The sequence below is a fragment of the Rhinolophus sinicus genome, linkage group LG17 (assembly GCF_036562045.2).
Source record: "Rhinolophus sinicus isolate RSC01 linkage group LG17, ASM3656204v1, whole genome shotgun sequence".
NCBI classification, from domain to species: Eukaryota; Metazoa; Chordata; class Mammalia; order Chiroptera; family Rhinolophidae; genus Rhinolophus; species Rhinolophus sinicus.
This window is the reverse complement of record NC_133766.1, coordinates 22,054,397-22,067,697: the sequence shown is the minus strand read 5'-3', so window position 1 is coordinate 22,067,697 and position 13,301 is coordinate 22,054,397. Positions and strand designations below refer to the sequence as shown.

Genomic DNA, 13,301 nt, shown 5'->3' with positions numbered 1-13,301 from the left:
GTGCCACCAGCAGAAGAGCACAGTTCGACCATCCATCCCTTCAGACAGGGGAAAGCTTCCTGACAGTGACCCTTGGGGGAAGAGTGGACTTCTCTCCCACACAGATCTGGTGAAGACCTGGGCTAACAGGATGGCTGTTGGAAAATGCCAAGTTCCACCAGATTCCATGCCCTCTGGGGCCCTCTATCTAGCATAGCCTGTGGACTTGTTCCTCGCTTCACACTTTCTCTAATTGAGTCAGAGCTCTCATTCATGGCCCAGATTTATAAACACATGCTGGCTGCCAACAGCGGCAAGTTAGCCTCCTGACCCACTTCTCCTGCTTTCGCTCTGGTGTAGTAAGGGGGATGGAGGAGGGGCCAGAGAGGTAGCCACTTAGACCTCTAGCAGGAAATCCTCTCTGTGCCAAAGCATTGTGTGTGTGGAGCGGGGGCTTCCCAAGGCACTCTTCTCCGGCCTAACTCCGGCTTTCATGGAGCCGCAGACCGTGTGTAGACCTGCCTCTGCCAAGCACCAGCTGGAGATAGGTTCAAAAAGAGAGACCTGGTCTTTCCAAACCGGTCTCACTCGTCAGTCTTTTCTTGTGCTACTTGGTCCTGAAAGAGGTCCACATACTTTGGCTTTAGATTTTGTTTTAACATAGAAACTGTGAGCCTTACAGCTTGAATACGTGTCATTTTATGAGCAGTAATGGGACTCTGGAACCACCAACAGAATGGTGTCCTCTTCCTGACCTGGTATTTCTTGCTTTTGGCAGGCTTCCCAGCTCTGTGCCCAGCAGCCTGTCCAGAGTGAGCTGGTACAGAGATGCCAGCAACTGCAGTCTCGCTTGTCCACCTTGAAAATTGAGAACGAAGAGGTGAGTTTCCTGCTCGGGAGACTAAGAGCCACCCCTGAGTTTCCCTGTCAAACCTCTTGCTGCCGCCCATCTGGGAGCAGTGGAAGGAGCATGCAGAGAATGTCCGGGCTGCTGCAAACATTTCCTCGCCAAATGTAGGCTTGGATTTTCCCCCCTGCTACATCCTGCCCTTGAACTCCAGGAAGTTGCTCTTGTGTTGCCAAAGGTTGAGCTCTATTTTGAGCTTTTGCAAAATGCTTTCTTTTTCCCCTCTACACATTTAATCAAAATGTCACTTGGCAGCTGAGTGAACAATATTGTGTCTCTGAAACCACCCCCTCTTGCCTGGCTTTTTCCAGTATTTTCAAACAAACAGAGGCTTTTGACTTTGACACTTCAAACATCTCTGTCCTCTTAGAAAAGGGTGGCTTTTCTCCTGGGCCCAAATTTCCTTGGCTAACAGGAACATTCGCTTTTAACAACCAGTTCAAAAGGGCTGTACAGTTGATTATCAGGACTCCTTTCTTTTGAGCTCACTTAACTTCTTAAACTGGCATCTCAGTAAGTCTTACTTTTCCAGAAGATCAGGAAGGATTGGGGATAGGTCACTTCATTTGCAAATGGGGAAGTAAGTTCATTGATTTGTTCACGAAACAGAAGCTCGGGCGTGGCAGGACTATGCCTGGCACACATTTTAACTAGCTCATATATGGTGGCATTGGTTTGGATTTATTTCAGTCTCTCTCTCCCTTAGCGCTATAGCCAAGAGCTAATATTAAAGTAAACATTAAATAAAAGAGCTGGGTCCAGTATGTAGCACGAGGAGGGTGGTTATGTCCTCGCTGGCAAGAGTAGCTCCCTGTAACAGAGTCCATATGACGTTTGTTACTCACTTAGCACCGTCCGATGGGAGGCAGAGCTGCACCCTCTGACAGTACCCTCCTTCTGGCCTCAACCCATCCTCTCCCTCTTCTCCAAGCGTCTCCATCACCTGCTGTTTTGCAGCCTGCCCCTCATGCCTTGTGTTGGCCCTTGTCGTGGCAGGTCAAGAAGACAATGGAGGCCACTCTGCAGACCATCCAGGACATTGTGACTGTGGAGGATTTTGACGTGTCTGACTGCTTCCAGTACAGCAACTCGATGGAGTCCGTCAAGTCCACGGTCTCAGAAACCTTCATGAGCAAGCCCAGCATCGCCAAGAGGAGAGCCAACCAGCAAGAGACAGAGCAGTTCTATTTCACGGTGAGGGAACTCGGTGGCCTTTAGAGCTCGTCTTTAGGCACTGCAGGCACACCAGGGAGATTTAGAACTGGAGTCCTGGTCCAGCGTCTCTGAAGGGCAGTCTTTGAGTGTCCTAGATTTGGATCTGGGCGTAATCAGGGCCATCCCTATACTGACAGGCACAAACATCTACAAGCCAGATGTGTCTAACGGGGCCCCCAAGAGATTATGTTCCCAAGTACACTACCAAGAAGATTCTCTGTTTTAAGGGTTTTTTAACCACCTAATAGGCTTTTATTTGAAAGTTTCATTTTCAGACATCGGGGGTCATGAAAGGGAGACTTCTGTCTTGGTTCTTGGGAACTGCCTCCAAATGTTTTGGCTGACACGTGTCTTGTTTTTCAAGATTGTAGTCTCTTTTAGGTGGTTATTTTATGATTTTTGTTGATGATTATTTTACGTAATTATTGCTAAAATTCAAAGGGACAGGTAATGTGCAACACTGTTGGTTTGCGAAGAATTCCAAAACATTGTATTTTGTTGTTCCTGTATTTCCTAGTCTCTTTTTAGACAGATGGACTCAATTATTTTATTAATTTATTGTTTAAAGTAGTGTTAGCAACCCTTTGGAAGGCTGCTAGATGGTTTTTGATGCTGCTTTTTTATAATTAAGTTATTTTGAGCTTTGCCAAGTAGGATTTATTGCCTGGACCAAAATTTATTTCCTAATCTTCTGATGACCAAGAAAGGAGAAATTAAGTTTGCAGATGTGAGATGAAATATAGCCAGTGAATATGCATACTGATTCTGAATGAGAGAAATTAACTTGTTTTTCAGTCAAGAAACACAGTCTGCATGTAGTAAATTGAATTTTTCCTCAAACTAGAACGATTTATTTAATTCTTTGAACACTGCCCTTCTTCCACTAAGAATACTAGTGAGGTGCTATCATTTAAAAAAAAATAAATCTGTTTTTTTGTTTTTACTTAGTAAAGCTCAGAATTCTACAGCGTTGTTTTTTTAATCCTGAAGAAGACTGTTGAAAGGGAGTAATTTAACAGTAGTATTCTTTTAAAATAATTTTTTTCTTGTTATACAAATAAAACATGCTTATTTAAAATTTAGAAGCAAAGAGAAGAAAATAAAAATCATCTGCATTCCCCTCCAGTCTTTTTTCTATGCATACACAGACACGTATCTGAGCATACATTTATACTTTTCTTGACAAAAAAATGGGATCCTGTTGTACATATTGTTTCATAATCTATTTTCATTTACCAAACAATATTTTTTAAGCCACTTAATTATAATACTCTTTAAATATATTTATGAGTAAAATACTAAAATCTATACAAAGAAATAATAGAATGACGTTTTGGCTCATTCGTTAATTTTTGCAAAATATTTAGCACATTGCCTGGTTTTGTAGTTAGTGATCGAATAAGTGCTGAAAATGTGTTATCACCATCACCATTATTAATTAATTTATTAATCATTATTAAATTATTCATTGATCGTTTATTGAGAATCTACTATGTGCTGTAAACGGAGAGTGCAGAGAATATAAAATGAAGATGAGAATGATGAGATCAGGCATATGAACGGAGAACTTCCACTTTCACTTCATACATTTCTAAACAGTTATCACAGATTGATTTTTGTAATTAAAAAAATGTAGATAAAACTTTTTAAATTCATACATGCACACGTTCATGAATGGAGTTGGAGAAACATCACACGCAGAGTGATTTTTGTGCTTAATCTTGAAGGATGAATAAACTAGGCGGTGAGTCAAGGAGCATGGTAATCCTTGAGGAAAAAGCAGCATGTGCAAAAGTATAAAAACATGCAAAAACGTGGGTTAGACATTAAGAGAACTTCTTGACTGTAATGAGGCTGTGTTGCTGCCCCCAGCTTCGTTATCTCAGGAGGCTGTTGAACACTCTAGAGGCTTTTAATAATAGGATTGTTTGGCTGGTCTGTCTGTACCGCTTAGATAACAGTACTTAAATTACCCAATCTTATTACACTACAGATTTCCATTTTTTTTATTAAATAAGAAATTTTGGACTTAAAAATCTGTATTTAAGACTGTCAGAATTTCTTTTGGGCTTTAAATGAATCTATAACATTCGTATTCAGAGTCGACCTTCAATAACGACAGGAGTAACCATATTCAAACTGGTGACCTCTCACATCCTGCCCACCCTTTCAACTCTGTCTGCACTGATGTCCTCTAACTCATTTTCTGTCTTTTGTGGCCACAGAGCTACTTATCAAAACTGTGTGCAGATTTCCTTGGCTAACAGGAATATTTTTTGTCTGGGCTTGTTTCGTAACAGATTTGTAAGAGAGTTCATTTTCATGACTGATGCTTGGACTGTGTCAGATAATTCCTTCCATGATAAAAGGGTTTTGGAGTGGTGGTGAAATGGACATTCATGAAAAGGTGGTGTGCAGGTTAAACACGATGGCTGCCTGTGCTTGCCAAACCATACAAAGCCTACACAACTGCACATGGGCTTTTTTTAGTTTGTTGCTCCCACAAATATTGCCATGTGTTTCCCTGTGCCCTTCAGAACAGAGTAGCACATCCTGGAAACTCTTTTGGAAAGTTGGGAAGAGGTCCCTTGTCGTGGCTTTGACTCCTAGGTAGAGTGCCTAGTGACCCAGAGAGTTGCTAGGTTGTCATCAGATTGATCTGCCCAGATGACTTCAGTTGGATATTTGAAGCATGACCTATAAAGGTCAGTTATTTGTAGGGGTCCCAGGAAAACAATCATGGAATTTTAAAGCTTGAAGTGATTTTTCAATATCATCTAAACAAACCTTCAAATGTGAAAGAACGGTAACATAAAAAACACCCAGGAAGGGTGGGTAGCGTGTCCAAGGAATTCATCAAGAGCTGAAGCTGGAGCTCTGGTCGCCTGGTCACAGTCGGGTCACAGTCCTTTTCTCTCCACTCTGCTGAAGAAGCTCAGGTGAAGGAAAGACGCAGACAGCTCAGCAGCTTTCTCCTCTTCTCTGCCCTAAATGGACAGGCGTCTCCTGAGCTTGGCTTTGTACCGCTCATCTTCTATAACACACAATCCAGCAATGTCTGCTTTTTACCCATTGCCTTTTTCTACTGTGATGGTTAAAAAATCGCTTTTTTTAAGATGCAAAGATTTTGAATGAGCATGCAGAAAAAAGTCAAGCTTCTATTTATCCCTGACCCCCACCTTCCCTTCCCTCTGCCAAATGATTGAAACCAGTTTCCTCTGTGTGCTTGCAGAGATGTCCTGTGCACAGCCTTCAGTACAATAGAATTACATTAGCAATGTAATGAAACATACATACAAGTGTACCATTCATGCTGTTCTTCACTTTTTTTTACTTAATTTACTTTGGATATTATTTTTATATTAGCCCAAAAAGACCTAATGGTTCTGTAGAATTCTACTATGTGGATGGACGTACCATCACTTATTTACCAATTCTTGCTCATGTCAAAGCCTTGTAAGACTGGCGTTTCTCTGAAGTACTTCCTTGTATGGGGGTTGAAGTATAGGGATCTTGTGTGGGGGGTGGAGTGGGGCAGGGGTTAAGGATTGCAGCTGATAAAGTAAACACAACTAGAGAGCTTGAATTCTTGGGGACACGTTTGGGTGAGGTAATAGTTAGGAGAGGCGACGGAGCCTTGGTGCTCTAGACCACTAGACTTGGACCTGATGGTCCGAGATCTTTTTTTATTTTTTATTTCATTGGGGAATATTGAGGAACAGTGTGTTTCTCCAGGGCCCATCAGTTCCAAGTAGTTGTCCTTCAATCTAGTGGAGGGCGCAGCTCAGCTCCAAGTCCAGTCGCCGTTTTCAATCTCTAGTTGCAGGGGGCACCGCCCACCATCCCATGCGGGAATTGAACCGGCAACCTTGTTGAGAGCTCACACTCTAACCAACTGAGCCATCCGGCCGCCCCTCTGGAAGCTCAGCAGCAGCTCGTTATCTTCAATCTAGTTGTGGAGGGCGCAGCTCACCAGCCCATGTGGGAATCAAACTGGCAACCCTGTTGTTCAGAGCTCTCGCTCTAACAAACTGAGCCATCCGGCCGCCCCTCTGGAAGCTCAGCAGCAGCTCGTTATCTTCAATCTAGTTGTGGAGGGCGCAGCTCACCAGCCCATGTGGGAATCAAACTGGCAACCCTGTTGTTCAGAGCTCGCGCTCTAACCAACTGAGCCTTTCGGCCGCCCAGGTCCAGGATCTTTTTTGTTTTGGTATTCTCCTGTAGTCACTCAGTAAATGTGTAAATTCTCCTGTAGTCACTCGGTAAATGTGTACATTCTCCTGTAGTCACTCGGTAAAAAGCAGATACAAATGAATGAGAGCCCCTGCCTCATCATTTAAAGGGGGGAGATGTGTTCCCATTTAAAGGTTTGCTTTATTATGTATTCTGTATGACAACTGTTTCCTGCTTCAAAAATTCACAGGAGGAGGGAAAATATCACTCTGCCTGCCTGGATGGTGGGGAAACAGCCACTATAGTGACATCTGTGTATCTCTGTGCATGGAATGGTCTGGGCATAGTTCACTCCCCCCACCCCCCACCCCCTTGCAACAGTGGATACTTATGGCTCTGGCTTCATACAGATTAAATCCAAGGCATAAGCAAGGTCCAGGAGTTTTATACCTCCGTGGTAAAAGTGTATTTAAAGGGAAACGGTATTTTAAAATTAAATTTGAAAAGCATTCTTGTGCCTCCTTTTTTTCTTTTCTTTTTAAATACCAGAAACCTGCTTTGATTCAGCTTTCTTATGTATTAGCGCAAAGCAAACAAGTTGAAGGAAGGATTGTTTTGGTTAACTGAGCAGGAGGTTCCGGTATAAGGAGCATTTGCCTTCCGCTAGTTGCTGGGCCCTGTGCTAATAATCACAGCGATGCTTCTTACCCTATTTCATCGTCAACAACTTTGTGAAAAAGATAATTATCCCAGTTTTCAGATGGGGAAACTAAGACTGGGGGTTAAGTGATTTGCCCAAGGTTAGGACAGTTAGTAAGTGGTAGGACTGAAATATTCCAAGTCAGACTTTTTCGTTTTACTGTAATCAAAATGTCAGGGAGGGAGAGCTCAGAAAGAAAATTTTTCAATAAATAAAACTCATTGCTGACAGTTAATAACCAATTAGGAATTTATTAGGAAATAAATTGAGATCATAAAAACTAAATAAAAGGTTCGCGATGGCAAAACTCCAAAACCACCCAATAGATTCTTTGCCTCCCTTTCTACTTTTTGAAGGAATTCTCAGTTTTGATCATACTGAGTGTCACATTGGTGGGGAGGAAGGGCGTGGTACTGGTTAGACCATCTTTAGGAATTTGATTTTACTCTGCTGATCTAGAACAGAACACTGCCCTTTCTTTTCTCCTCCATTTGAGGAATACTCCAGGTCATCGCTTTACTGTTGGATGTTTGTTGAGGGGAGCAGGATGCAGGGAGTGGAATGAAAGAAAATTAATTACCTAATACTGGAACATGGTTTAAATAAGGAAAGTGACCTTATTGCCCAAAGAAGAGATTTTGAGATTACACATAAATAGTTCTTTTCCTGGTCTCCAGACATCATTGAAAAGCCACCTGTTCCTCCCTTGCCTTCAGCTGTCTCGGTTCTTTTCTCTGTGTCTGGTCAGCAGCAACTCCACCAGTTGAGGCAAGGTTCTCTCTCCAGCTTCTGTCTCATAAAGATGAGTGCTGACTATGGGCAGGACTCGGAAGTGATCAAGAACATGCTTGTGAACTTGAGGGAGCTCTTACCTTCGCAAACCCGATTTACCGAGATGGAAAACTTGGACCATTGTTCCCTGTCTTAGGGATTCAGATCATAGCTTGACACAGTTTTAATCCTTCAGGATTTAATGGAACCTGAAAAGGTAATCCATCATACCTCTTTATCAGATTGTTATTTATTTTAATGGTTCACCGAGTGATAGCCAGAGTTAACTCGTGAACTGTGAGCATGAATGAAAAAATGATTTCCGGAATTACAAGTAGAAACATGAGAGAGAGGAAGGAATTTGCATCCATCACCTTTCAGAATTTTGGCTGTTTTCTGAGCAGTCTGGTCATGTTTTAAGGGTTACAATTTCTTGGTGAATTCTTCCTCATTAGGAAACCTTTAGAGTCTCCTGGGATAACCTCCAAAGAGGGGCCTTTGAGGGATTCAGGATGATTCCCTGCAGGTTTCTCACCTCTGGGCCCCGAAATGCTGCTCCAAACCTCACAATTATGCATTGGTGGGGATTAGGGTATCACCCAGGGAAGATTGACAGCAGGTGAGCTGGCAGCTGGAGCAGATGGAAAGGAGAAGGTGACAAAGGAGCCTGTTTTCATGCAGATGTTCCCATGCAGAAGCACAAAGGAGCAGAGGGAACAGGTCGTGAGCAAAGCAACAGAAATAATTTGGTGTAGGGCTTGTTTTTTGTTTGTTTTATACTTAATTTAGAGAGTAGGGGCACACTTGGAGGCTTGGTTTGTGACTTGCTGACGGTTCTCTCCAGAGGAGAGTGAGACTGTTCATTTCTTTACTCATTCTTAAAGCGTTTATTGAGTGTCTGCTGTGTGCTGGGCACAGTGCTGAGCATCAGGGATGCTGAGAAGAATGAATACCACGGTCTTGGACCATGGGGAGGCGGCATCCGGAGAGAAAGACATGAGTAATAAACCGTCCGTGACAGGGCTGTGTGCGTGTGCTGTCATGGAGATTTGCATCTGGGGGAGCATGGGAGGGCCAGAGAGGGCCCCCCAGAGAAAGCAGGGTTTTGTCTTTGTTTTCACATGAGAGAGGGAGAGAGAGAAAAGAAACACCCACTCTTGGTTAAAAGATCACACTATACAGAAAGGTACAGAGTAAAAGTAACTCACATTTTTCACCTTTTTTTTCTGTCTTCATCCTAAGTGGGAATAGCCATAAAATCAAAGCCTTGATGTGCAATGATACTTTTTGCTTAATACATTAAAAGAAAGAACTATTGCAATTTATAATGTTTTTTCTACTTGACCCCGTAAATGTCTCACGTGTCACCAGTGATTCACAATCGCACTCAGGGAAATACTGCCGTGTTGCTTCTGAGTTTAGCCATGGGCAGATGACCCCGCCTGCAGACGAACCATTGCAGCAGGAGACAACCAAGGCAAACGCAGGTCCTTGAGCGGCTGTGGGGTAGAAAGGGAAAGGCACCCCGTTAAGAGTCCAGAGGCCTGGGGTCCAGGCCTGGCAGTGCCACAGCCACTGACTGGCTTGCAGTAATCAGCAATTTCTTTGCCTCCCCCTTCCCGAGATCATCTTCTCTGTAATGAAAACATAATGATGTCTTCCCTAACGTGCTATACAGCGTTATTGTGAGAATCAAATAAGAGGATATGTGCTAACGTGCTCTAAAAACTTAAATTGCTACAGTTATAGAAAGAATTAATACCGTGCATTTTGTTCTGCCTCCTTCTGCTACGTGGTATCATAACAGGAGCATGTTCCTACTGGGTAAGAACACACTTCCGTATGTTTGGATACGGGCTCTACCACTCACTCATGGTTTGACCTTGAACAATGTATTTAATCTCTGCACATCTCAGTGCCCTCATTCATAAAATGGAGATAATGATAGTAGCCCGTGGGGTTGTTTTGAAAATTTGATTAATTGTCCAGGGAAATCTAGTCTCTCACTGGGCAGACAAAGATTGAGAGAGGTCAACTCAGAAAAGGCAGCATAGCAATGGTATTTTGACTGTTAGAGCAGAGGGGGTTGCATTTCCATAACCTTACCTTGTGTTTGGAACTGCCGATGTGTATACACAAGTGGGAGGTGGCAGCCTCGCCCTGTGAGCGTTCAGAAATCCCAGGCTTTCCACACAAATCCCATGCGGAACAGAGGAGGAGGCTAATTCAGACAGGCTCAAACAGAGATGCTGTGCCGCCATTGGCATTGCTCCAGGTGTGACGGAACGCGCCCTGGGAGGGGTTGGGCGGGGCTTGGTGTCAGCGGAGTGACCCGTGGCAGGTGTGTGTCCACACACCAAGAAGGCCCGGGCTCAGTGAGTCCCTCACCCTGTCTGCTCTTCTTCAGTGCAACTGAGAGAGATGGATGAGGGGCTCTAGGAGTCAGTTTCTTTCACTGGCCGACATGAAGCTCCCAGGAAAGCACACTAATCCCCCATGAAAACCAGCAGCTGTCCAGGTGCTCAAGGCTGTAAAGAAATGAAAATGGACCTGGTGGAAATGGGGTCGAAAGCCAAATGCCCTCTTAAAGAGGGAATTGTACAGCTGCACATCCGGGTCTTTTGTCTTGAGAAGTCTGATTGCCCTTTCTCCCCCTCCTCTCGCAGAAAATGAAGGAGTACCTGGAGGGCAGGAACCTCATCACCAAGCTGCAAGCCAAGCACGATCTTCTCCAGAAAACCCTGGGAGAAAGTGAGTGTGGGTGCCCTGCTGGCGGCCTGGCGCTGAGGGGAAGGCCGGGCCCTGGGCCTTATCCGTGAGCCGCCCCGGAGCCCGGTGGGCCCGATGTGGGTGTATGAATGCATTTCTTGACGCTCCTGTGTGAGGGGACGCACACGCCCCAGACGACTGCTTGAGTAATGGGGAAAGGCCAGTGCTTAATGAAGCACTAATGTGCAGCATCTATTTGTTTAAATGGCGCGGACGTGCTGTCTACCCAGTCTCCCTCCTCCTGCGCCGCCTCTGTCACGACTGGGGTAAAGGAGCTGATGGGTTATTTACTCTACAGACACTTTGTGAAAACTCTCAGCTCCTCTGTGGCATGATTGAAGCTGGAGCAAGAAGGTAGGGAGCTGGGAGATGAGCTATCCAGCTGTTCTGGGGAGAGGAGAGGATTCTGAAGGCAGGGGTGGTGGGCAGACGGCTGCTTCCTGTAGCATCACTTAGAGCCTTGGTTTCCTTCTGCTCTGAGTGGTCCGGACACTACCTGGCAACCCTGTCTGCCTTGGCCATGCCAAGGCCAAGCTGCTGAATGGACCATCTCATAGGCTGATTTTAACCAGACCCTGGGAAGTAGCAAGGCAGGGACCGGACTGGCACTCTGGACTTTCTCTTCTCAGCTGTCAAACAGAAGGGGAAAGTTGAAAGAGAAGCTTCCCTGGGGTTCTTGGCGCCCTGCCCAGGTCTCTCAGCAGCCTATGATTAATGGGATTCCCAGGTTGGGGATGCCTCTGAACGCCCGGCCCCTCCCCCCGCCCCACTAACCTCCTCACTTAGAGATGGGAAATGGGAGGCTGCAGGGCAGATGTGGTAACACCGGGAAAGGCAAAGCTGCGCTTCCACAGAAGTCTAACAATATAAAAGAAAATCTTGAGCACTCTTCAGACACACAGCAAAGCATAGGAAGGTGTACAGTGCTCATTGGCTCATTGACCCCAGGAATCAGAGCCCTGCTTTTCATGCCACAGCCTCCTTCCCACCCTGCTTGCCTTGTCCTTCTCCTGCCCCAGACGACTCCCCCAGGTGATTAATTCTTGTATCTCTAATGTCTTTGATCTTGTGATTTTTCGGGCATTTTCTTTTATGTGAAGAAAGCCTGTTAGGTAACGTCTGTTCTCTTTCCTCCCCACCACCCAAGGGACTCGGGCTGAACAGATTTAGGCATTGAGTTCCAAACTTTGCTTATAGAAAATCTTTACTCTTGGGTTATCAGATTGCTCCATGGGGAATCACAGGAAAGCCCAGAACTACTTGAAACAAGTTGTAACCATGATTTCTTTTTGCCAAGATAATCGAAGTGTAACCCATAAGTGAAATAAGGAACCAAGCTGAGAGAGAGTGTGTGAATGGGTTTGAACACACACATACATGCACCAAATGTGCTGCTATGGAGGGACAGAGGTTGATGACCATTCATTAGTGCTGCAAATTGCCTTCATCTAAAGATGACAAGTTCTAGCAATAAGGAAAAATGTGGCTGCAGATCCTCCTGTTTGCAAGTTGTCATAGCCCTGCCTTCTGTGTGTATTTGTCACCATCATGCAGAGCCCCTTGTTCTGGCCACAGAGGGATAATTGATGTGTATGAATATTCCAGAATGGAAATGGGACAGATGTTGAAAATAGTGGCTCAGGATAATATTTTTGCAGATGAAAGCTGAGCCTTTAGTAATGAGAGGCTGTTAGGGGTGGGGAGGGTGTTGCTCAAGACGAGCTGAACTGTAATCAACAATTAGCAACCTTTAAAGGCCAGGAAAACCCACCCTCCCCCAGCCCTTGGCGCTGCCTCTCCAAGAGCCGTGAGGAGTGTGAGAGTTGGTCTCCCCTTCCCCAGCTCAGCACCTGTTTCCCCTGGTTTATCTAATACAGGTCCAGTACAGACCGGAAGACAGCAGCACAGATTCCATCATGGCCCATGTACACGTGCATATGTGTTTTTCTAAAACATAAGAATACTTCTTACAAACATTAAGATTTTTCAATTCCATTTGGTAAAGCTGTCTGTGACCCATTAAACTTAATATTGGGGTCCACCATTGGACTGAGAACGCGGTTTGATAGCGATATCAGCATTAAATCTCATTTTTCCCTTGCCACGCCAACCTAACCTAATAGGAGAATTCAGGATGAATTTAAAACCGGAACTTCCGTATTCGCTTGTTTCTCCCTTCTCACCATACACTCACCCAGCATGCGCAGAAGAAAAGCTGAATTTCATCTACAGAAGGGTTCTAATAATTTGTTCTGTAGCGTCTGACCTGCCTTGCTGTTGTTCCCCACACCCACCCCTTTGGCAAGCAGCGTTGGCACACTAAGGCTTAGGGACGCCATCAGAAACAGACCTTGCCCAGAAAGGGGCTCCGGGAGCTCTCCTTCTGTTTTGCCCGGAAGGCCGGTCACACTGTGACCCAGTGGCGCTCTGGGAAGACGGGCAGACGCAGTGATTCCTAGAAGCAAGTCTCCCTCTTTCACTCCTTGTGCTTCAACATGTGCCTTTTGCTTTTGTCTTTCCAACAGGTCAGCGGACAGATTGCAGTCTGGCCAGGTAGGTATGGCCTGAAACAACCCTGGGAAAGGATGAAGAGAGGCCTGTGGCTGGAGAGTTCCCAGCCCGGGAAAGAGCCAAGTAGTCCAGTTACAAAGGCGGTGGGTGGCTTTGCAAAGGAGTGGTCTAGGGCGGGGGTGGCTTCTTCCCTTGGCCTCGCTGACCCCACATGGCCCCAAATGGAAATGGGTGTTCTGTGATTTAGGGGAAGAGCTCAGCAGGACCGAGTGAAGG

At 45.1% G+C, this 13,301-nt stretch overlaps 1 protein-coding gene across 6 annotated transcripts in view; it reads left to right on the top strand.

The window, feature by feature from the left end:
- Positions 1 to 13,301, top strand: part of SRGAP2 (SLIT-ROBO Rho GTPase activating protein 2) — a 232,774-nt gene that overhangs the window by 177,595 nt on the left and 41,878 nt on the right. For all 6 annotated transcript variants that reach the window (XM_019752457.2, XM_019752456.2, XM_019752460.2 and 3 more), the window contains exons 9-12: positions 758 to 859; positions 1,883 to 2,080; positions 10,412 to 10,496; positions 13,040 to 13,067. In XM_019752457.2, the coding sequence (XP_019608016.2) occupies positions 758 to 859; positions 1,883 to 2,080; positions 10,412 to 10,496; positions 13,040 to 13,067 (413 nt within the window). The remainder of the gene's footprint in view (positions 1 to 757; positions 860 to 1,882; positions 2,081 to 10,411; positions 10,497 to 13,039; positions 13,068 to 13,301) is intronic.